At 41.9% G+C, this 21,293-nt stretch overlaps 2 protein-coding genes across 3 annotated transcripts; one reads left to right on the top strand and one right to left on the bottom strand.

Annotated features, from left to right (window-relative positions):
- Window positions 1–117: 117 nt before the first annotated feature.
- Window positions 118–10,008, bottom strand: LOC124007013 (pyruvate dehydrogenase E1 component subunit alpha, mitochondrial-like). 2 transcript variants are annotated; one of them, XM_046317249.1, is made up of 12 exons: window positions 9,900–10,008; window positions 7,973–7,993; window positions 6,189–6,257; window positions 5,931–6,104; window positions 5,427–5,553; window positions 5,176–5,267; window positions 4,934–5,026; window positions 4,665–4,820; window positions 4,510–4,581; window positions 4,325–4,392; window positions 3,961–4,069; window positions 118–1,386 (listed from the first exon to the last, which is right to left on the bottom strand). In XM_046317249.1, the coding sequence occupies exons 1-12, from the start codon at window positions 9,954–9,956 to the stop codon at window positions 1,222–1,224; spliced, it is 1,203 nt and encodes a 400-aa protein (XP_046173205.1). In that variant the 5' UTR covers window positions 9,957–10,008; the 3' UTR covers window positions 118–1,221. The 2 variants fall into 2 exon arrangements, with proteins under 2 accessions (XP_046173205.1, XP_046173206.1); XM_046317250.1 differs by lacking the exon at window positions 7,973–7,993.
- Window positions 10,009–12,521: 2,513 nt separating this feature from the next.
- Window positions 12,522–19,706, top strand: LOC124007101 (peroxiredoxin-4-like). The gene is made up of 7 exons (XM_046317404.1): window positions 12,522–12,821; window positions 15,768–15,885; window positions 17,910–18,026; window positions 18,124–18,246; window positions 18,475–18,605; window positions 18,731–18,765; window positions 18,879–19,706. The coding sequence occupies exons 1-7, from the start codon at window positions 12,608–12,610 to the stop codon at window positions 18,927–18,929; spliced, it is 789 nt and encodes a 262-aa protein (XP_046173360.1). The 5' UTR covers window positions 12,522–12,607; the 3' UTR covers window positions 18,930–19,706.
- Window positions 19,707–21,293: the final 1,587 nt, after the last annotated feature.

The following is a 21,293-nucleotide window of genomic DNA, read 5'->3' on the forward strand; positions in this document are numbered from 1 at the left end:
TGTGACATGGAAAATGTAACCTAGAACTTACATCACAATAGCCATGTAATTGTATAACATTAAGCCCCCCATCCATGCCTTTTGTTTAGAACAAGGATCACACATTCACACTTCAGACACATTTGTATACAAAGCTTTCTTTCTAAGTTTATTTGTTTGATAGACTGTACAAAGACAATCAAGGCATACATACACTTCCTGATACATTAGCATCTCTGGGGGAAAACTAGGACAGATCTGTGTGTAGTGCCCCACTGTTCTCTGACCATTATCCACTGTAACAGTTGACAACCCCCCAAAAAAAAAAAATCAGCATTTTCTATTCCTGCTTAAAGTAGTTGTAGTTTGAACAAACCACATTGGGATGTCAGTTACAAAACACATTCAGCAATAAATACATGAGGCTGATAGAATAAAAAAGAAAAACAATTCAGGAAACAAGAGAACAGGGCAAATAATGATTTAGAAGGACAATCATTGTCTACAAAGTTGGGGTATGACTGACAAGATAGTGAAGGCATGAGGTCAACATGATTTAATAATATCTCTCTGAAGCATCACACCACAATATCCAGACTTCATCCATGCGGCTCTGCAGTGTTTGTGTTCTGCTATGAGTGACCCGCAGCCTAGAGACGCTCATGGTCGAAACACAGACCAGATCCCACAGGCACAGATTTGATTTGGCATGACAAAATAATCCCAATGTAAATCACTTTATTTAAAATACCTTTTAATCTTATATTTGGAGAGAAAACTAACCACAATCATTGAATAGGAGTAACTACACCTGTAATGTTGATAAGGACAATTGGTCCATGTGACCAGTCTCAGAACATTTGGAGAGGGACAATGAAAGGTTCTTAACTTCTCTGTTAAAGAGCCTTTCTTTGGGGCGAGAGATTAGAGTCCACGAAGGCCATTGGCTGAGATGGAGAAGGTGATGTGTGCAAAGACAAATGTGCATTGATGGAGGATAGGGGAAGGGCCTGGGAGACAAAGGGGTGGGGCACAAGAGCTTTTAGCTCAGCGGTTCCCCAAACTCGAGCCTGGGGACCCAAAGGGGTGCACATTTTAGTTATTGCCCTAGCACTACACAACCCATTCAAATAATTAACTAATCATCATGCTTTGATTATTTTAAATCAGCTGTGTAGAGAGAGGGAAAAAACAAATGTGCACCCCTTGGGGTCCCGAGGGCAGAGCTTGGGAAACGCTACTTTAGCTAGTTGACGTCAGCTTGGTCCATGGGGTGGCACCACGCACTTCAAAGGGCTGATCGTTGGCAAAGATGTGGCTACACAGGTCATCCAGAGGGGGCTCGGGGTCTGTGGTGGCGAACTGTGCAGCATCTTCAATCTCCTTCCTCACCGCAATGTCAATCTCCTGCACACATACAGGACAAGGGAAGTTTGGTCTTTACATCCTCAAAGACATGCTTCAGTCAGCTGTAACTATTTTCAATGTGTCAATAATTATGCGTTTTTCAAACAAATTCAGCTATTTGACTTTGTGTAGGTAACTGTCAAAATAAAGGAAACACTTGAATAAATTAGGGATATAAGGTCTCAGCCTCCAGTATTTATGCTGCAGTAGTTCATGTGTCGGGGGGCTGGGGTCAGTTTGTTATATCTGGAGTACTTCTCCTGTCCTATTCGGTGTCCTGTGTGAATCGAAGTGTGCGTTCTCTAATTCTCTCCTTTCTCTCTCTCGGAGGACCTGAGCCCTAGGACCATGCCCCAGGACTACCTGACATGATGCCTCCTTGCTGTCCCCAGTCCACCTGACCGTGCTGCTACTCCAATTTGTAAGTCGCTCTGGATAAGAGCGGTCTGCTAAATGACTTAAATGTAATGTAAATGTAACTGTTCTGCCTTATTATTATACGACCATGCTGGTCATTTATGAACATTTGAACATCTTGGCCATGTTCTGTTATAATCGCCACCCGGCACAGCCAGAAGAGGACTGGCCACCCCACATAGCCTGGTTCCTCTCTAGGTTTCCTCCTAGGTTTTGGCCTTTCTAGGGAGTTTTTCCTAGCCACCGTGCTTCTACACCTGCATTGCTTGCTGTTTGGGGTTTTAGGCTGGGTTTCTGTACAGCACTTTTAAATATCAGCTGATGTACGAAGGGCTTTATAAATAAACTTGATTTGGATATAAAAGCAGGTGCTTCCACACAGATGTGGATCTTGAGTTAATTAAGCAATTAACATCCAATCATGCTTAGGGTCATGTACAAAAATGCTGAGTTTCCCATTATTTTGGCTTACATGGCTAGAACAAGAGATCTCAGTAACTTTGAAAGAGGGGCCTCAAGGGAGCATAAGGGGTTTAAATGGTGTGTGGGTGAGTGTCAGTCACCAGATCTCAATCCAATTGAACACTTATGGGAGATTCTGGAGCGGCACTTGAGATAGCGTTTTCCACCACCATCAACAAAACATGAAATGATGGAATTGATCATGGAAGAATGGTGTTGAATGCCTCCAATAGACTTCCAGACACTTGTATAATTTATGCCAAGGCACATTGAAGCGGCTCATGGTGGCCCAACGCCTAAGGCTGGGCGATATGGCCTAAAATCATACATCCATTTTTTCTCTAAAGAAGCTTTGCTAAAATACACTGCATTTCAAACATACTCTAATGAAGTCAGAGCTTGTTAAATTATACCTAGGCTAAATATAAGCCTTCCACAACCATAAGACCCACTAATAAATTACATGTTTAACCCACTTTTAATTTTTATGATCAATGATCTTGCTTTCAAGTCTATCAGAATGGCCCTATTTATTGAAAATGTAGTGAGAACCACACAAGGCATTCACTAATGACCAACTTCTTGTAGCAGGCATTATAGAAAATTAACACACATCTCAAACAATCTCTCAAGCACACTTGCTAGTGAGTAGCCAGCTAATCTTTACAGTTAAAGTAAACTTGGATCTATTTGCTAGCTAACGAGGTAAAACAGTTGAATTGTTATGAAGACACCCTTCTGTCTCCAACTGTTTGAACAGCATGCTAGCCTGTCCACTTTGTTCACATGTTGAAATCAAGTGGCCTACCTTATTTCTCAGAATAAGTTGCTAATTCCTTATATAATAACTTTTTTTTATGGCTATTGCACATTTATAAAACACATACTAGCTGTCTAGTCTAACAGTCTGGGTTAAATGCTGCTAGCAGTACATGGTACCGCAATGTCACGCGCAACAAATTGCGTATATATTTTCCAGAATCAATGTTCATTGATACTCCCGTTTTAGTAGTCTGCTCTTTGCACAATTTGAGTTGAAACATAAAAAGTGTATTCTTAGAAAGATACATTTCTCGTCTATTACAGTCAAATAATGTCTCAATATGTCCGATTCTGTTATACCAAACATCAAATGCAAATAAATAGCGAGTTGAAACCGCTAATTGAAGAAGTGATGTTTCATCTTTGTTGTCATGAGTACGAAGTTCATGTTTTAAGTATATATTTCTATTATTACGGGGCTATCACTCTGTCAAGAGTGCGCCTGCGCGGGAAGTTTAGTTGTTGATGGACCTTGAGTGTGTTCACACGGTATAGTAAAGTATGTTCAACTGGAACCTTGTCGTTGTGTCATTTCAAGTTAACAGTGAGTGCCAGGTAGGGGAGTGGCTGTGTGTAAATGGGAAGGTGTACAGTCACAGCAGAAGGAACGAAAGAGGCCAATAGAAAACAAGCGGACGGACATAAGCTCTCACAAAAAAGAAAGCTCTCAAAAAAAAAAAAACTAGATTCTTGTGATACAGGTATTTGGAATATTGTGCCAAAACAAACAAATTAATTTGAGATGTCACCCAGCCCTACCAACACCCTGTGAAGACACTGTTGGCATTTCCTGTATTATGGCAGATGCCTGTATATGCTGCCTATTCATACTGTGTTGAATGTGCAGTATATTAGTGAATGTTTGAGAATCACCTTGAGCTCCTCTATGCTGGCCATGTTGTTGCTGAGCATGCGGTCCTTCAGCATGGAGATGGGATCGCTCTTACTACGGACCTCCTGGATCTCCTCACGTGTGCGGTAGCTGTGGAAGGGGGAAGAGCGGGTAGGGATCAGGGCTATGCAGTGTCACTACAGGGGGGTAGGAGGGCAGGGAGGAGGCTACTGGGGGACATAGCAGAGTGCAGGGACAGCAATATATTAGAGCACTGAAAGCTTAGCTGAATCCCTGGTGCGTTGGCACTGATGGAGTAAAAAAAAAACATAGGTATGTAACAATAATAATGTCAATAACAACAATAGTAATCCAATAATAACAATATAGATGTAGACTGTTTACCTGACCCCAGGATCGCTCATGCTGTGTCCATGGTAACGGTAGGTCTGTAGCTCCATGAGGATAGGGCCCTTAACACAGGTGGTGCACAGAGAAAGTTTGTGCTACTTCAACTAAAAACACACAAACCTGTACACAGTACACACAGAAACAAATCAACCATCCTACCCACTAAGGTTGATGCTCACCTTTCCAGATCGGCAGTGAGCAGCTGCAAACTTGGTGGCCTCTCTAACACACAGGACATCCATCCCATCCACCTAGATACAGATGCATTGTGTGAGACTACAGAATATATTTTGTAAGAGGTACAGGAGTTTGAATATATTAGTTAGCGGTCTACCCTAATGCCAGGAATGTAGTCTCCTCTCTTGTAGTATTCGGTGCTCGCAGCAGAGCGCTCTACTGATGTGCCCATGGCATATTGGTTGTTCTCACAGATGAAAATGATGGGTAACTTCCACAGAGATGACATGTTATATGTTTCAAAGATCTGACCCTGTGGATTAATAAAAATTCTGTCAACAGCTGGGGTCAAATAAAAACTTGAAGTTGAGTGTCCTTCATATGTTTAATGCATGCAGGGTTCAGGAAGCATGCCTTATGTCAAACCTGATTGGCTGCGCCATCACCATAGAGACTGACACACAGCTGATCATTGCCCAGGTACTTGCAGGCCAGGGCTACACCGGCTCCCAGCGGTACCTGAGCGGAAATTAGGCAGGTGTTATATTTGTAGATCATTGAACCGGATATAAACCAGATGCAAATGAGGTAAAAAAAAAAATCAAAAATCAAAATGGGATTCTTTCAAATCTAAGATAAAGGAATAACGCTAGGCCTTTGTGAATTACCTGAGCTCCCACAATGCCATTGCCTCCATAGAAGTTTTTAGTATACATGTGCATAGAGCCTCCCTTGCCCTTAGCAATGCCTCCTCTACGACCTGAGAGACAGCAAAGGAAGAAAATACAAAAATTAGGGAAGAAAACAAAAAGAGCAAAACAGGTTAGTTTTAATGTTTAGAGAGATAAAATCAGAGGTTCAAAGTACAGTGATTAGATCTTATTAGGGTTCTCTATTGGACTGAGTCAAGTCCACTCACCAGTGAGCTCTGCCATGATCTCCCTGACAGTCCCACCCCTGGTGAGGGTGTAGCCATGGGCACGGTATGCAGTGATCAGGTGATCTGACAGGGTGATACCCCCCTCAATGCCAACCGCACAGGCTTCCTATCAAAGAATAACAATCTGAGCATTCATATTAAAATCAAATTTTATTGGTCACAAATATTTAGCATTGTTATTGCAGGTGCAGCGAAATGCTAGTTGCTATTTGAATGCAGTGTGTGCGTGAGTCAGTGGAGGCTGGTGGGATGAGCTATAGGAGGACAGGTTCATTGTAATGGCTGGAATGGAATAAATGGAACAGAATCAAAAACGTGTTTCACATGTTTTATGTGTATGATACAGTTCCATTTGTTCCATTCCAGCCATTACAATGAGCCGGTGTCCTCCTATAGCTCCTCCCACCAGCCTGCAATAGTGTGTGTTAATGTGAAACTGTATGTTTGCTTATACAATAGGTGAGTGAGATTGTGTCTTCTAACCTGGCCATCATACAGGTGACAAAAGCCTCTGATGATCTTCTGCTTATAGAGCTGGTCAGCCTTCAGCTCCATGCGTCTTATGGTCTGCATGGTACGATAATACTTCAGCCCCTCCTCCCGGGTCAGAGTGGCTGTCAGGGGTGGGCCCTCCTCCAGACGATGAAGGTCAACTTTCTGCAGGAGAACACACAATGAGAACTCAACACGGCAGACTGAGCATCAAAATCAGCTACACATTGTGTATATTTTTTGTTTTACCTTAATGTCAAAGGTGGCCTCAGGAGTGAAATCAGCATACGAGCGTGATGCCACCACCAGACTGGTAGCCTAAAATAAAACAGAGGACACTTGAGAGATTCATTTAACCGGACATCACGTCTTTTCACAACAAAAATCTACTTCGCAAGACCTGCGGTTGGGCAAGCCGGGAGAGTTAGCACAAAAGCATCTGCAGTAGGACAGACCCATAAAGTGAGAAGTAGAGTGAAAAACTATGGTATGGAACATAGCTATACTTCCAGAGGTTGATCCACACACCACAATGAGACTGAAGAAACACTCCATTGTCACTGACAAGCACCGATGAAAAGTCAGACTGTCTTGAAAAACACTGAACCAATCAACTAACAAGAATGCCTCATTGGCTGAAAAAGACATATCCAGAATATTTCCGTCACTCTGAAAATCAAATGTGTGTTCAAATGTGAATGGTTAATGAAGGAGAAATATATTATTGTGTTGTAGACCAAATTTCAGGGTGGGCAGGTTCACACAGCGAGTCAATTCAAGCACTAAGGAATATGAGTGATCACACCATGGCCTTACATGCTGACCACACCGGTCGTGTCGCGTGCACGAGCGTTGCAAAATAAATGTACACATACATGTTATTCAATCATTGCACCCACACTGCTCACGAGCATCTACGTTGCCAGGCGCTAAAATAGAAGTTGATTCTATTTGTCGCAGAACGCACTGCAAGTCCTGCCTCTCCCAACTTCTCATTGGGTTTTAGAAGCCTATACCCACGTGCCATCTTCTCATTTCTTTTTAAGAACATATACCCACATGGGTGATTGAAAGATGAACTGAAGTCAGTTGTGGTAATGCATCTTATTATGAAAGTTAGTTGTTAATCGCCATATAAAGTCCAAAGGAAAAAAAGCCTGGAAGGAGGAAATGATTCGGTTGACCGTTTTATGTGTGGATTAATTGTCGGAGTAGAGGACCTTGTGCAGTTCAGGTAAAATAACAGCTCAATGTTTATATCCCAGGACAAATTAGCTAGCAACAGCAAGCTAGCTATCCAAATTTCCATAAATATTTTATGCTTTTCAACCTGTCCCCAAATTAATATAATTGGTTCAGAGTTTGTTTTGATACTTGAACCTCCGTGTCGTGATCACGTTTGGTGTGGGGGGGACAAAAAACATTTGTGCACGATGGCAGACACACGTGCGCGTCTGGTTTGGGCCTGGTGTTAGTGAGAGAAAACAGGCGGCTCACAGCATCAGGCAAAGTACTGTAAAAGTTAGAATGGTTCAGTCAAGCTCAGTGCAATCTCAGGGTGTTGAAGCAACGCTATGTCAGTATTCTGGCTCCTCTCTGCCAGCTGAAGCTCAAGTATGGATGAGTCAGAAGCACCCCTGTTAGTACTGATGTCAGGTTCTGAAATGTTTCATTCCCGGGTTGGTTGGTCCACTTTAAGAGGTATTTCTGGTGATGGTAGTTCTAGCGTTAGTCGGTCAGATACCATTTCTGCTTCTGTTAAAGTGTAGTCTATGATGCATAGCATAATTTCTGAACGAGAACATTTCCAAATGAAAATTATTCTTATGGGGGTGGGTAAATGCAATGTTAAATTATTCTGTAATTGGACCCCAAATAAATAACTAAATGAATGAGTGAAAGTATAGAACATAATGTTAACATGTGAAAGGGAAAGAAATCATTAGGAATAAAGATGGAGCACAAAATAGGCAGAATCGGGTGTGCCACAGGGATTGCATCACCGACTATACCACAGTAAAACCACATCTTACCTCTGACACAACCTGGGCTCCCTATCAGGCAGCCAATGGGAGAGAAGCAGAAAAGGGAAGCATTGAGGGAGTACAACAGGAGATATTAATATATAAAGAGATTATTACATTAGAGAATCACAGGAAAGATTATTGTCAGACATTAAAGGGAAAATTCAGACAATTCTGTGCCACAAATATTTGAGTTGTGTTATTCATGGTGACCAGCCAATCATCGCAAATATTAATTCCCCCCTCCTCTAATTAAAAAAAAATATCACTAGCTGCAACAGAATACCATCGTGGAATGCATTTTTATGTCTACGAGTCCAGTATGAAGGAAGCTTATTTAACTAGGCAAGTCAGTTAAGAACAAATTCTTATTTACAATGACAGCCTACCCCAGGCCAATTGTGCGTCGCCCTATGGGACTCCCAAACACAGCCAGATGTGATACAGCCTGGAATTGACCCAGGGACTGTGGTGACGCCTCTTGCACTGAGATGCAGTGCCTTAGATCGCTGCGCCACTTGGGAGCCCTAGTTAAAGGTATTACACAAGCCAATGCTGTCTAGCATTAGCGCAATTAGTGGAAGTCTACAGCAACAGTTAGCATGCTAGCTGTTCATCTGACTCTGGGGAAGCAGATAAATGGCTTCATAGCCTAAATATATCCATTTAATATGAAGAACATTAGTAATTGGAGCTAAATACAGGGGTTTTTCCTTTATAGAAAATTGTTAGGTGGTTCTAAGTGACAATTTTCAAAAGCATGCAGAAAATATATTGAACTATATTTATTTTTAAATACCATCTCTGAGAACTAACAATCTAAATTAATTGGTAGAACTACAGAAAATTTGCTTCACAACAGCACAATTCTTTACACCGCCAAGATACTTTTCTAGGTAATAGACTGTTAGAGTTTACACTTCCACTGAACTGTGGAGAGGTCAAAATAAAGAAATGTCTACCAAATATATTAATAAAAGGTGTTTCATTACCGGTACTTCTACTTACCATTATTCACCTATGAGCCTTCGTCAAAGCTTTTTCTCATAATTGAGACGGTTGCTACTTACCACTGGATATCTTGATTAAAAGCTGACATGGTGGCAAAGAGAGTTTGAATGAGAAAAGTTCTCTTTACGGGTTGCCCGTGTGGTTGATCCTTTTGGCGGTAAGTATATAACCACAGGAAAGTATTGTAACGACCCTGGGTTTATAAGCGCGGAAATTGACCCTGCCGGACGTCGGGCTAGAAGGTCGAGGGCTCGAGACCTGCTCCCTGCCTGTTTCATTACAGTTGAATTACTTTTCAAAGCGCTGGCATTGCATTTCTATCACCTGAAACATGCGAACAATATAAAAATAGATGCACAAGACACATGCACGTGTTTACATGGTTCTGCACATGCTTTGGGTAATAGAAAACGGAATGAACTACCAGCGCCTTGAAAAGTAGATGTAATTATACTTCCTGTGGACATATTGTCTCACATTACAACAGCAAAAAAGACCAACCGCACAGACAACCGGTAAAGTACGTTGAAATAAATGTGTATTCAACATGCTGGCTTGTTGAGGTCGTGATCGATCACTTTCCTGATTCAAACTCTGATTTCTGTCCGACGTAGAACTCTATGGAATTGAATTGTTTCCCAATCCAGGCAATCTTGAACGCACCGCAATGATAACTATTTTGACAAGTTGGCAGCTAACCAAGTAGGCATATGATTATTTGGATTATAGCTAGTTCGCAGATTTATTTACCCAAAACTTGCCAAGTCATATTTAGCTAAAGCCAAGGGCGGCTACTGCGGTACGGGTACGAATCGGGGCCTATCGGAATGGCAAGGTCAGGACCGCAGCTCGTCTCGTTTTTTAAGAAAAGGACAAGCGGTCATGTGTATCCTATAGTAAAATACTATACATAAACAGTACTTACATTTCTTCTTGCGCTACCCCTCAGCACGTTGGAGATTATTGTCAACATCTTTTGCATACTATTTGGCCGCCAGCGATCTGCAGAAGGTTTCCCCCTCAGTCCTTCCTGCCTGTCAAAACAAACGCTACCAAAATGACGTTACCGACAAAATCCACGTCGACTGCAGATGACGACACGCGCTACGCCTAAAAATAAATACATGCACGAGCTTCGAGATTTTGCAGAAGCACGGGCTTATTTCTGTACGAGCGAGTTCCGCTTCAAGTATTTGATTGCACAATGAATTACCAAGTACTTATTCGAGTATGTTTAACGGCGGATTGCATCCAATACATGTTGCATTACCGCAACCAACGGTTCCCCAAAGCACACACATCCCTGGGTCGCTCCTCTTTTCAGTTCGCTGCAGATAGCGACTGGAACACTCAAATTGGACCATTTTATCTCCATCTCTTCAAAGACTCAATCATGGACACTTACTGACAGTTGTGGCTGCTTCGCGTGAGGTATTGTCGCTACCTTCTTGCCCAATAATGTTTCTACCATGCTGTTGTCTTAGGTCTCTTTATGTAGTGGTGTGTTTTGTCCTACATGTATTTTTGAATTTGTTATCCCTGTCCTCAAAGAGGAGCTTTTTGGTAGGCCGTCATTGTAAATTAGAATTGGTTCTTATCTGACTTGCCTAGTTAAATGAAACTAGACTGGGGTATTTTTTTTATATAAAAAAGCAACCCAACCCTCGTCCTGGAGATCTACAGTTCTGTGGGGTTTCAGTCCAACCCTAATTTAACACACCTGATTCTACTAATTAGCTGCTCAAGACCTTAACTAGCTGAATCAGATATGCTAAGTTAGGGTTGGAATGAACCTAGCTCTCCAGGAAGAGGGTTGGAATGAACCTAGCTCTCCAGGAAGAGGGTTGGAATGAACCTAGCTCTCCAGGAAGAGGGTTGGAATGAACCTAGCTCTCCAGGAAGAGGGTTGGAATGAACCTAGCTCTCCAGGAAGAGGGTTGGAATGAACCTAGCTCTCCATGAAGAGGGTTGGACAGTCCTGCCTTATACTTTGAGGGAAGATATTGTTTTTAAATATCCTACCATAACCCTACACTCATTAAAAACACACCACGCTAGTTGACTATTTAAACATATATAATCCTACCTCAGGCCAACAGCCTGGAAAGACAGGACACCACTCAATACACCATGTAACTCTTCTGACATCAAATCTCGTACACCAACATATTTTTATGCAGCTGCCACCACAACCTCTATTTTCTGCGACTTATGTTCCATCCCTGTGGTACAGTTGATAACCATAGCTATGAATGCTAAAAAGCCAAAGACAATTCTCACTCTAATCCTCCTAGGATCCCTTGACCCATCTTCCTCTACTTTCTTCACTGCCTCAACATCTGACAGACACCCTCTGCACTACTCTAACCTCAACCTGTCTCTCGCACTGGACATTTCTGATCCCCAGCCCCATAGGCACCTGTACAATTAACACATACTGCTTTTTTCCCTTCAATACTACACATTCCTTTGTCTCATGCCCTTCTGCACACCTGGTAACCTCCCTCCTACACACTGCTGGGACATGCCTATAAGCTTGACACCTGTAACAACATAATGGATTCGTCACAAAAGCTTGTAGTGGATAACTGAAATATCCTAACATCACTTTGTCGGTCAAAGACTCAACATCAAAACTCAAAAGTACAAACAATGACTTCTGTTTCACCTGTCACTACACCCTGTCTGTGTCGCACCAAACGATGAGCGTCACAAACACCGGTAATCTTCCCCTTCAGTTGATCCATTTTCGCATTTACCGTTACCCCAGTAATCACTCTTTGCAACAGCACTCTTTTCTTTAGCGCAAAACAAGTCCCATCTCTGGCGAACCCCTGCTCCCTCTGACCAGCGGGAAACACAAACAATTATCACAAGGCCACGTAGGGTTACCTTAACCGATACCACAGCACCCAACGTTTTAACCCACTCTGAAACCATATATGGATCAGCCAAAAGGCACCGGTAAACTTTCTGCAAAAATGTTACTCCTACCATCACAGACTTAAAACAAATCTTTATCATGACCATCAGTGCAAGCCTCGGGAATTACCAGGCACATACAAAAGAAAATGGTAAAGTCATAAATAGAAACGATGTATAGACTGGTATATGATTTTTTTATACAGGGACCTAGTTTCTCTCTTTTTTCTTCAAATTTTATTACTACTTGTGCTTTTTTTCTTTTGTATTTGGCATTTGACTTTTGATTGATATTGTTATTCTACTGCATTGCTGAGGAGTTAACAAACAAGCGGTTCATTCTACCATGTGCACGTGACCAATAAACTTCGATTTGAATCTGCACATCCCTGTTTAAGATGAAGTAACACAATATGAACTATATTGTGAGGACCCTTGAATGCAAAAATAAGAATGATCAAATAAACAAAATAGGAAATATATGCGTTCACATCGTTTTCATATAGTTTGATATACCCAAATCGATCATTATCAGACACGAATAACCATTTATGGTTACTTGAACAAGGATGACGACCTCCTTTCAGGAGAAAGGGAAAGTACCTTGCGAAAAGGTTCTATCGATCGAGGCCAATTTCGCGTTCACGTGAAATAGCGCCCCTGCACTTTCCTAGAAACTAGCTAGCTACGTGCTTTTAGCAAGACAGTGTAATGGACGTCATGCTTCATATGAAGATGTTAAAGGACATTTTAAGTGTGTTTTGCACAATTTGTTTGATCACCAATTTTTCCACTGCAGCCCAAGACGGTTCTAATGGGAAAAAGGACCAAGAGTGTCACAACTACGCTGGAGGACACGTCTACCCTGGAGAGGCTTTCCGTGTGCCCGTCTCTGACCATTCCCTGCACCTCAGCAAGGCGAAAAGTGGGTATTGTCCCTGTACAGTTGTACTTAACAATCCCATTGACTCTAAAATTATTTTAATTATTTTACTCAACATTATATGCATATGGTACTTTTGTTTTTAGCTACGGCGCTATTTAGCTTGACTGCAGGCAACTTAATTAGCTAACGTTAGCTGACTTGATTAGCTAGACACGGTGCCAATTATCTGCAAATTGTCCAGTTTTCCCTTGCCAAGTTCACCACTGACGTTAGCATAACATTTGTATGCGCGTTATTGTAATGCCAGCTTTTACTTGTAGATCAACATTCATAAGTAGTAGTTAGTACATTTGGACACGTCAAGCCAAAACGTTGCTCCAATTACTTTGTCGAGTACAGGAGTACCCGCGCAATAACAATTGCTGCGTACCACACAATCCCAATGGATGCATCTCAGTCAGTTATGTGTGTTCCTCTTCGAGCTCACGCCTTCATCAGCATTCGTTAAGGGGCAGGTGAAATGTAAATTCTCAGTAGGTGGCCTCCATTCGCTTTCACATTTCCTGCGTTTTCCAAACAGAAGATGGCTAGGTGACAAGGAAGCCAATACCAGACTTCTGAGATGCAACCATCCAGAATACACTATATATATTTAAATGTTCCCTTTATTTTTTTTAGCAGTAATATATATGAACACTTAAACAATGCAATGTAACTCCAAGTCAATTACACTTCTGTGAAATCAAACTGTCCACTTAGGAAGCAACACTGATTGACAATAAATGTCACATGCTGTTGTGCAAATGGAATAGACAACAGGTGGAAATGATAGGCAATTAGCAGGACACCCCCAATTAAGGAGTGGTTCTGCAGGTGGTAACCACAGATCACTTCTCAGTTCCTATGCTTCCTGGCTGATGTTTTGGTCACTTTTGAATGCTGGCGGTGCTTTCACTCTAGTGGTAGCATGAGATGGAGTCTACAACTCACACAAGTGGCTCAGGTAGTGCAGCTCATCCAGGATGGCACATCAATGCGAGCTGTGGCAAGAAGGTTTGCTGTGTCTGTCAGCGTAGTGTCCAGAGCATGGAGGCGCTACCAGGAGACAGGCCAGTACATCAGGAGATGTGGAGGAGGCTGTAGGAGGGCAACAACCCAGCAGCAGGACCACTACCTCCGCCTTTGTGCAAGGAGGAGCACTGCCAGAGCCCTGCAAAATGACCTCCAGCAGGTCACAAATGTGCATACGGTCAGAAACAGACTCCATGAGGGTGGTATGAGGGCCCGATGTCCACAGGTGGGGGTTGTGCTTACAGCCAACACAGTGCAGGACGTTTGGCATTTGCCAGAAAACATCAAGATTGGCAAATTCGCCATTGGCGACCTGTGCTCTTCACAGCTGAAAGCAGGTTCACACTGAGCACATGTGACAGAGTCTGGAGACGCCGTGGAGAACATTCTGCTGCCTGCAACATCCTCCAGGATGACCGGTTTGGCGGTGGGTCAGTCATGGTGTGGGGTGGCATTTCTTTGGGGGGCAGCACAGCCCTCCATGTGCTCGCCAGAGGTAGCCTGACTGCCATTAGGTACCGATATGAGATCCTCAGACCCCTTGTGAGACCATATGCTAGTGCGGTTAGCCCTGGGTTCCTCCTAATGCAAGACAATGCTAGACCTCATGTGGCTGGAGTGTGTCAGCAGTTCCTGCAAGAGGAAGACATTGATGCTATGGACTGGCCTGCCCGTTCCCCAGATCTGAATCCAATTGAGCACATCTGGGACATCATGTCTCGCTCCATCGACCATCGCCATGTTGCACCACAGACTGTCCAGGAGTTGGCGGATGCCTTAGTCCAGGTCTGGGAGGAGATCCCTCAGGAGACCATCCGCCACCTCATCAGGAGCATGCCCAGGCGTTGTAGGGAGTTTATACAGGCACGTGGAGGCCACACACACTACTGAGCCTTATTTTGACTTGTTTTAAGGACATTACATCAACGTTGGATCAGCCTATAGTGTGGTTTTCCATTTTAATTTTGAGTGTGATTCCAAATCAGAAGAAATAAGAAATGTGTTATACTCTGAATAGGACCATTATCCCAACTGTTACACGCAATAACTGCGCTTTTCGAGCTCATGCTAGGTAGCATAAGCCACACCAGCCATTTTGGAATGGCAGTGTCAGCCTTCGAAGTTTAACAGCGGTTGGAATCCAATAAATGTTGCATTACCACCACCAACTAGACTAGTGTATAACCCTTATACTTTGCTTGAAAAAAGGAAAATAAATCAACTAATGCCCAATCATCTAACCCTACACTCGTTAAAAACTCACCACCCTACTCTACTCTAAACCTATCTAGTCCTACCTCAGGCCAACAGACTGAAAGGACGAGACACCACCACTCGACACAGCCTGTAACTCTTGTAACGTCAAATCAACATTTTGTTTAAGAGAAATTGGCAGTTTGTCTAACTGGCCTCAACTGCAGTCCACATGTAACCACAACAGCCCAGGACCTCCACATCCGGCTTCTTCACCTGCAGGATCATCTGAGACCAGCCACTTGGACAGCTGATGAAGCTGAGGACTATTTCTGTCTGAGGGAAAACTCATTCTGATTGGCTGGGCCTGGCTCCAAAGTGGGTCGGCTTATGCCCTCCCGGCCCACCCATGGCTGCACCCCTGCCCAGTCATGTGGAATTTGTAGATTAGGACCTAAATAATTTTTTTCAATTGACTGATTTCCTTATATGAACTGTAACTCAGTAAAATTGTTAATTGTTGCATGTTGAGTTTTATATTTTGTTCAGTATAAATGCAGTAATCATGTGCACAGCAGGATTTGTACCCTTCCTGTTACTTTTTCATTTTGAATCTGCAGACTTGTGATTTGTTTGTCCCTAAAAGGTGGTCAGCAAATATCTTGCTTGCTCGTGCTTTGAACCATTATCAAATTATATATTTCTTTCTTATTTTTGCAGTTTCAAAGCCGGCACCTTATTTTGAGGGGTCAGCTGTGATCGATGGAGAGTTTAAGGAGCTCAAGCTGTCTGACTACAAAGGGAAATACCTAGTCTTCTTCTTCTACCCCCTGGACTTGTGAGTACTATCTTTTATTGACCTTCATCCTAAAACAAATCTCTGTACTGTTGGTTGCAACTGTCAGAAAATGTGTTCATAGGCTAGTAACTTTCTGTTAGTGACTTTGTTACTCTATAACAGTGGTCGACATTCCAGGCATCCCTAGTCGATCACCAAACTTTTCTGTAGAAAAGTCAACGATAAAGGCTGGCACTTTTAAAAAAATTATTGTTTGTTGCGCTGTTGGTTGTAGGTGCGCTTGATTCAGAAAACCCTGCGTACTGGATAAGCAAAGTGTTCCCATTTTTTAACTATTTTTTTTTTCTGTCTGAAATGACTAACTCTGCCTACCCGGCGGACCGGGAGATCTTTGGCCACTCAATGTAGCAAATCGGATAGTTCAAATCACTGTGCCTACAGATCTTCCATGCCCCCGGCCATGGCAAAGTTTGAGACTAGCCTACGTAAGATGTAATAATTTTTAAAACCATGACCTCAGAGACTGTCAAACAATAAAGCAAAGAGCTGCTGTTTTTGAGTAAGTTCATGTTTAAATTTTTTAAAATTACTTTTACCCCCTTTTCTCCCCAATTTTGTGATATTCAATTGGTAGTTAGTCTTGTCCCAGTCTGTATGGACTCAGGAGAGGCAAAGGTCAAGAGCCATGCGTCCTCCGAAACACTACCCCGCCGAGCCGCGCGGCACCAATGTGCTGGAGGAAATACCGTACAGCTGGCTACCGCAGTCAGCGTGGATGGGCCGGTACTGCCACAAGGAGTCGCTAGAGTGCAATGGGACAAGGACATCCCAGCAGGCCAAACTCTCCCCTAACCCTGACGACGCTGGGCCAATTGTGCGCCGCCTCACAGGTCTCCCGGTCGTCGCTGGCTGCGCCACAGCCCGGGATATAACCCAGATCTGTAGTGACACCTCAAGCACTGTGATGCAGTGCCTTAGACCACTGTGCCACTTTGGGAGGCCATGTTTATGTATTTGTTCAGCAGTGTCGACACTTTTGTAATTGTGTTGAATAAAAATATAAAACGTGTTTCTCTCTACTTCCACTCTTGTTGCAACTGCAATGAATGAGTAGCCAAGTGTATCGATAGCTCTGCGTTTAAAAAATTATTATTAGCAGCTTGTCTATTTTACAATTGCGGAATATTTCATAGGAACAAAAGCGAGATCCGACTACAAAAAATTGTTTTGAAAGGTTATCCAACTCGTCATGATTTGACTTATTTTTTAAATTTTCTCCAGAGTTCCCTGTTGTCTTGAAAGCACAATCAGATGCATTTACCATCTGCCCAGTAAAATGAAAAAGCAAATGATTTAAATTTATGTTCCGCAGTACACCGCAAGTGCTACACTAACTTATCTATTTTGTTATCAAAGCTCGTATTTTGAAATCTAATACTGTCTGAGAATAACAATATTGGCAGGCCAGGCATAAAGGTAATATGCTGTGTTAATGTTTAGGCCTACTGCCCAAACCTCATTCCTACTTTTTTTTTTTTTTTTTTTTTTTTTTTTACATGAACCTAATAAAAACAGTTAAGTCATGATTAAAAAATAAGCAACAATCTGAGCGGTAGGTCTCTGCTTTGTTTTTGACTGCAAAAGTTATCCTGACTGAGAAAAGGTTGGTGACTGACCACTGCTCTAAAAGATCAAATAGAAATCTAAATAATCTGTGGTGTATTAATTACCTCTTGCAATGGAAACCGTTTACTAGTTTAAGAACCAAACGGAGCAAACGAAACAGGGAGGAACCTTCCTGTAGTAGTCCAATAGAAACTTTTGCAACAGAATTGGGTAATGAATACACCCCAGCTTTTAATCGTGAGCCTGGCCTATTTGTTTTAGTATTTTATCATAAAATATACACTGTAGTAACTGTTTATACACTTTTCTGAGTTCTTACATGACATTTTCTATATTATAGAATCATTGACTGAATGAAAATGCAGTATGCTATGTCTAAAGTAATAATGCTGTTGGCTATGTATTATTCTGATGACCCTCACACTGTGTACCTGCAGCACATTTGTCTGCCCGACTGAGATTATTGCATTCAGTGATCGTGTGCACGAGTTCCATGCCATCAATGCTGAGGTTGTTGCCTGCTCTGTTGACTCACAATTCACCCATCTGGCATGGTAAGATTATAAGCATCACACCCCTCTTCAGAGGTGCTTGGACTTTTTCAGAGAACTTCAGCTTTTTTCCCTTGACCCTCTGGTTTTATGTTAACAGGATCAACACACCTAGGAAGCAGGGTGGACTTGGGCCAATGAAAGTCCCTCTGCTGTCTGACCTCACACACCAGATTTCCAAGGACTATGGAGTCTTCCTAGAGGATGCAGGACACACACTCCGGTGCAGTTACACTCCCACATGAAGTAGAAACTACTACAAAAGATGATGCCTAGTATTGGTTTGATACAACTGCTATAGTCAGAACATTTTTCCTCATTAATCTCCTTTTATAAATCGGTTCAGTGAAAAACGGTACAACAAAATACCTGTTAACTGTTTTAAGTTCATGAAGTCTAAATTCATGCAGTTTGAAACTGAAGCAATCATTGTTGTCATTCTCCCCCTCAGGGGCCTGTTCATCATCGATGACAAGGGAGTCCTGAGGCAGATCACCATGAATGACCTCCCGGTAGGGCGCTCTGTAGATGAGACCCTGCGGCTGGTCCAGGCCTTCCAGTACACTGACAAACATGGTGAAGGTATGGTTCAGTCTCATCACATAACACATTCTCAGATTTTACAGCTAGATACTTAACTACCTGTGGTTGCTATGGATGGTCTTTGTTTACAGTTTGTGTGAAATAAATACTTTTTCTTTTTGCAGTGTGCCCAGCAGGATGGAAGCCAGGCAGTGACACGGTGAGTTTCATACTGTGTGTGTGTTTCCAAATAAGTGCGTGCATGAGAGAAATATTATTTTCATAGACGTTGCTTGAGACAACTGTACTAATTCAGTGTATTACTCTCCATAGATAATCCCAGACCCATCGGGCAAACTCAAGTACTTTGACAAGCTGAACTGACCCTCCCTTGCTCTCTAAACACTTTGGTTGAAGCTCAGAATAAAAACAGGGTTTTGATAATCTGGTGTCTGTTTTGTTTTAGCAATGTACAGGCATATTTGACATTATTAAATCTAATCTGGGGATCTCTTGAGTAAACTGGTTACCTTTGAGATGAGAAACAGGCCACGAACTACAACAACTAAATAATGCCTTTTGGAACTGAGTCACCCTCTCCTAATGGGAGACATTAGATGGCGCTGTTGATGAAATTAGTGAAATGCATGTATTCAATGTTTCTCCTAATGATTTTTTTTTTCCAGCAGGGTTGGCAAAGTTAGTGTAGTGGGTGTGGCCATTTTTTTTGCTCTCTTTTTTTTAAGGCACTCTTGGCTGCAGACACAATGTTGCTGTTTTAAAACTAATTTCTTGCAATTCTACACATTTTGCCATGATTTATGGTGTGTTCCTATGCTATAATGGTGCCCCAAGTCATGACATTTTGGGTATTTTAGATTCTCCCTGACTTTGTTTTTTATTTTGGTGATTGTTAGTTCTCAAAGATGAGAATTATTACATGACATACTTTACATACATACTTGATCTAGTTTTAGTCATATTTTTGGAGTCTAAGTGAATATAGGGGAAATGCTGTTCTTATATAATATGTTGAGTGTGCCAAATATGTCCCACTCCAATGGACTGGACACCAGATAACAGTTGGCTATAAACTAGTCGCTTGAGTATTGGGCATTCCTGGGGAGGGGTCCTATAACAAATAAATACTCTGGAATATGATGGACATGCACTCTGGAAATAATTTGAAATGTTTTAAATGTAAATTAAACTACAGTACATCCATAATATGTACCTCAAAGTGCACACACAATTCATTTACACAACATGTACAGTAGGTCTGCATGGTCCCATGTCTCAATGAAATGCCATCAGAATATCACATGCAGGACCAGCCAAAGAGAAACCAAACGTAAAGAGTTTCGTGGCAGTTCAAGGTCACAAGTTTATAGATCATGCCAGCATCTGCTTTCCTGGAGATTGTAGTACATCTGAGTCACTACTGTGAAGCTTGGCAGAGCAATGCCATGGACTGAGTCATAAACATTTTTTAAATATGGTCTCTTATCTAGTTTAAATTACTTAAGACTTTTATAACTAACTGACACTTCCAATAAATCCTGAGATTTCACATAACTCAGACTGGCAGTACAATATTGCTGCCAAGACTGCAGGCCTATTTGACAAGAAAAGGTGTTTTTTTTCTTAAGAATATTGGATATTTTGTTGACATACAGAAGAGATGAAGGGCCCTTAACCTCAGTGATTCATGTTTAAGCCTATGTATTTACAATTAAGTTACAAAGGTGGGTACTGTGTAATTACAGTGTAGGCACACAGGGTTATGGCACTTACAACTGTGACCTGTAATTAGTCTACATGTGCCTACCAATGTGTACAATAAATACTCTGTAGATGTGCCTACCACGTAACTACATTTGTTTTTATGTCCCTTGATTGACCATCCCTTCTCAAACTTGTGATACATCATAAACATATGGACTATGTGTTTCTGATGGTACTGTGAAACAGATGTGTACGCATGTGGGACAGCTTCAAGGCATTGTGAGACCCTGTTTTTACAATGTGGGTGTCACATACTGTACACCATGTGACAAGAGAAATGGGTTACATAACATTGATGGTCATTTCATGCATTTATCACATTACCTTTTTATATAAAACATGACCCATTTACAATACTAGTAAAAGTGTGTGTGTGTGTGTCATTGTGCACTGATTTTAATAACTTTATATTTTTTTAAATAGACCCATTCCACAAAGTCAAGTAGGTAGTCTAGGCAAATCTAGGCAAATATGACTGAATTAGAGTTAACCCTAAACCTATTGTAGAGAGTCTTTACAATGCATGGACAGATGTAGGCCTACTGTACATGCATTGTCATCAAGAGATGAGCATTAAGCAGCCTGCAGAAGGCCTAAAATGGGCGCGTATGAGGGGGTCAATTTTGTCTAGTCCGATGGTCACCGTCTTTGAAAGTGTGTTGCATTATGGGAATAAAAATGAACTTTACAAAAAAACATGTGATCAAAGATCATGCAGATTTAATGAAATGGCCTTAAAGTCACTGCGAATGCTTCTCATCAACTGCAACATACAGACAACGGCCCCCAATACATAGCTGAATCAAATAACCCAAAAGGAAGAGGTGAAGCGAGAGGATTTACCCCAAAATCTGTCAGTGTAAGATGAGCAGACCTAGTGGAGTTTTTTTCTTCCTGTGGAGGTCAATGAGTGTCGAATTACACTAGGCCTATATGATCCAATAGAGGTTTGCAATGTTTAGG

This window comes from Oncorhynchus gorbuscha, linkage group LG20 (assembly GCF_021184085.1).
Source record: "Oncorhynchus gorbuscha isolate QuinsamMale2020 ecotype Even-year linkage group LG20, OgorEven_v1.0, whole genome shotgun sequence".
NCBI classification, from domain to species: domain Eukaryota; kingdom Metazoa; phylum Chordata; class Actinopteri; order Salmoniformes; family Salmonidae; genus Oncorhynchus; species Oncorhynchus gorbuscha.

What these genes read in the sequence shown, in the direction of transcription:
- LOC124007013 (XM_046317249.1), bottom strand. Translation starts at nt 9,956, where the DNA reads ATGCAAAAGATGTTGACAATAATCTCCAACGTGCTGAGGGGTAGCGCA. An exon ending in GTCACCTGTATGATGGCCAG is followed by an intron (nt 5,554 to 5,930) that starts GTTAGAAGACAC and finishes ATTCTTTGATAG; the next exon opens with GAAGCCTGTGCGGTTGGCAT. An exon ending in ACTACATTCCTGGCATTAGG is followed by an intron (nt 4,582 to 4,664) that starts GTAGACCGCTAA and finishes ATCTGTATCTAG; the next exon opens with GTGGATGGGATGGATGTCCT.
- LOC124007101 (XM_046317404.1), top strand. Translation starts at nt 12,608, where the DNA reads ATGGACGTCATGCTTCATATGAAGATGTTAAAGGACATTTTAAGTGTG. An exon ending in GATGCAGGACACACACTCCG is followed by an intron (nt 18,247 to 18,474) that starts GTGCAGTTACAC and finishes TCTCCCCCTCAG; the next exon opens with GGGCCTGTTCATCATCGATG. An exon ending in GGAAGCCAGGCAGTGACACG is followed by an intron (nt 18,766 to 18,878) that starts GTGAGTTTCATA and finishes TACTCTCCATAG; the next exon opens with ATAATCCCAGACCCATCGGG.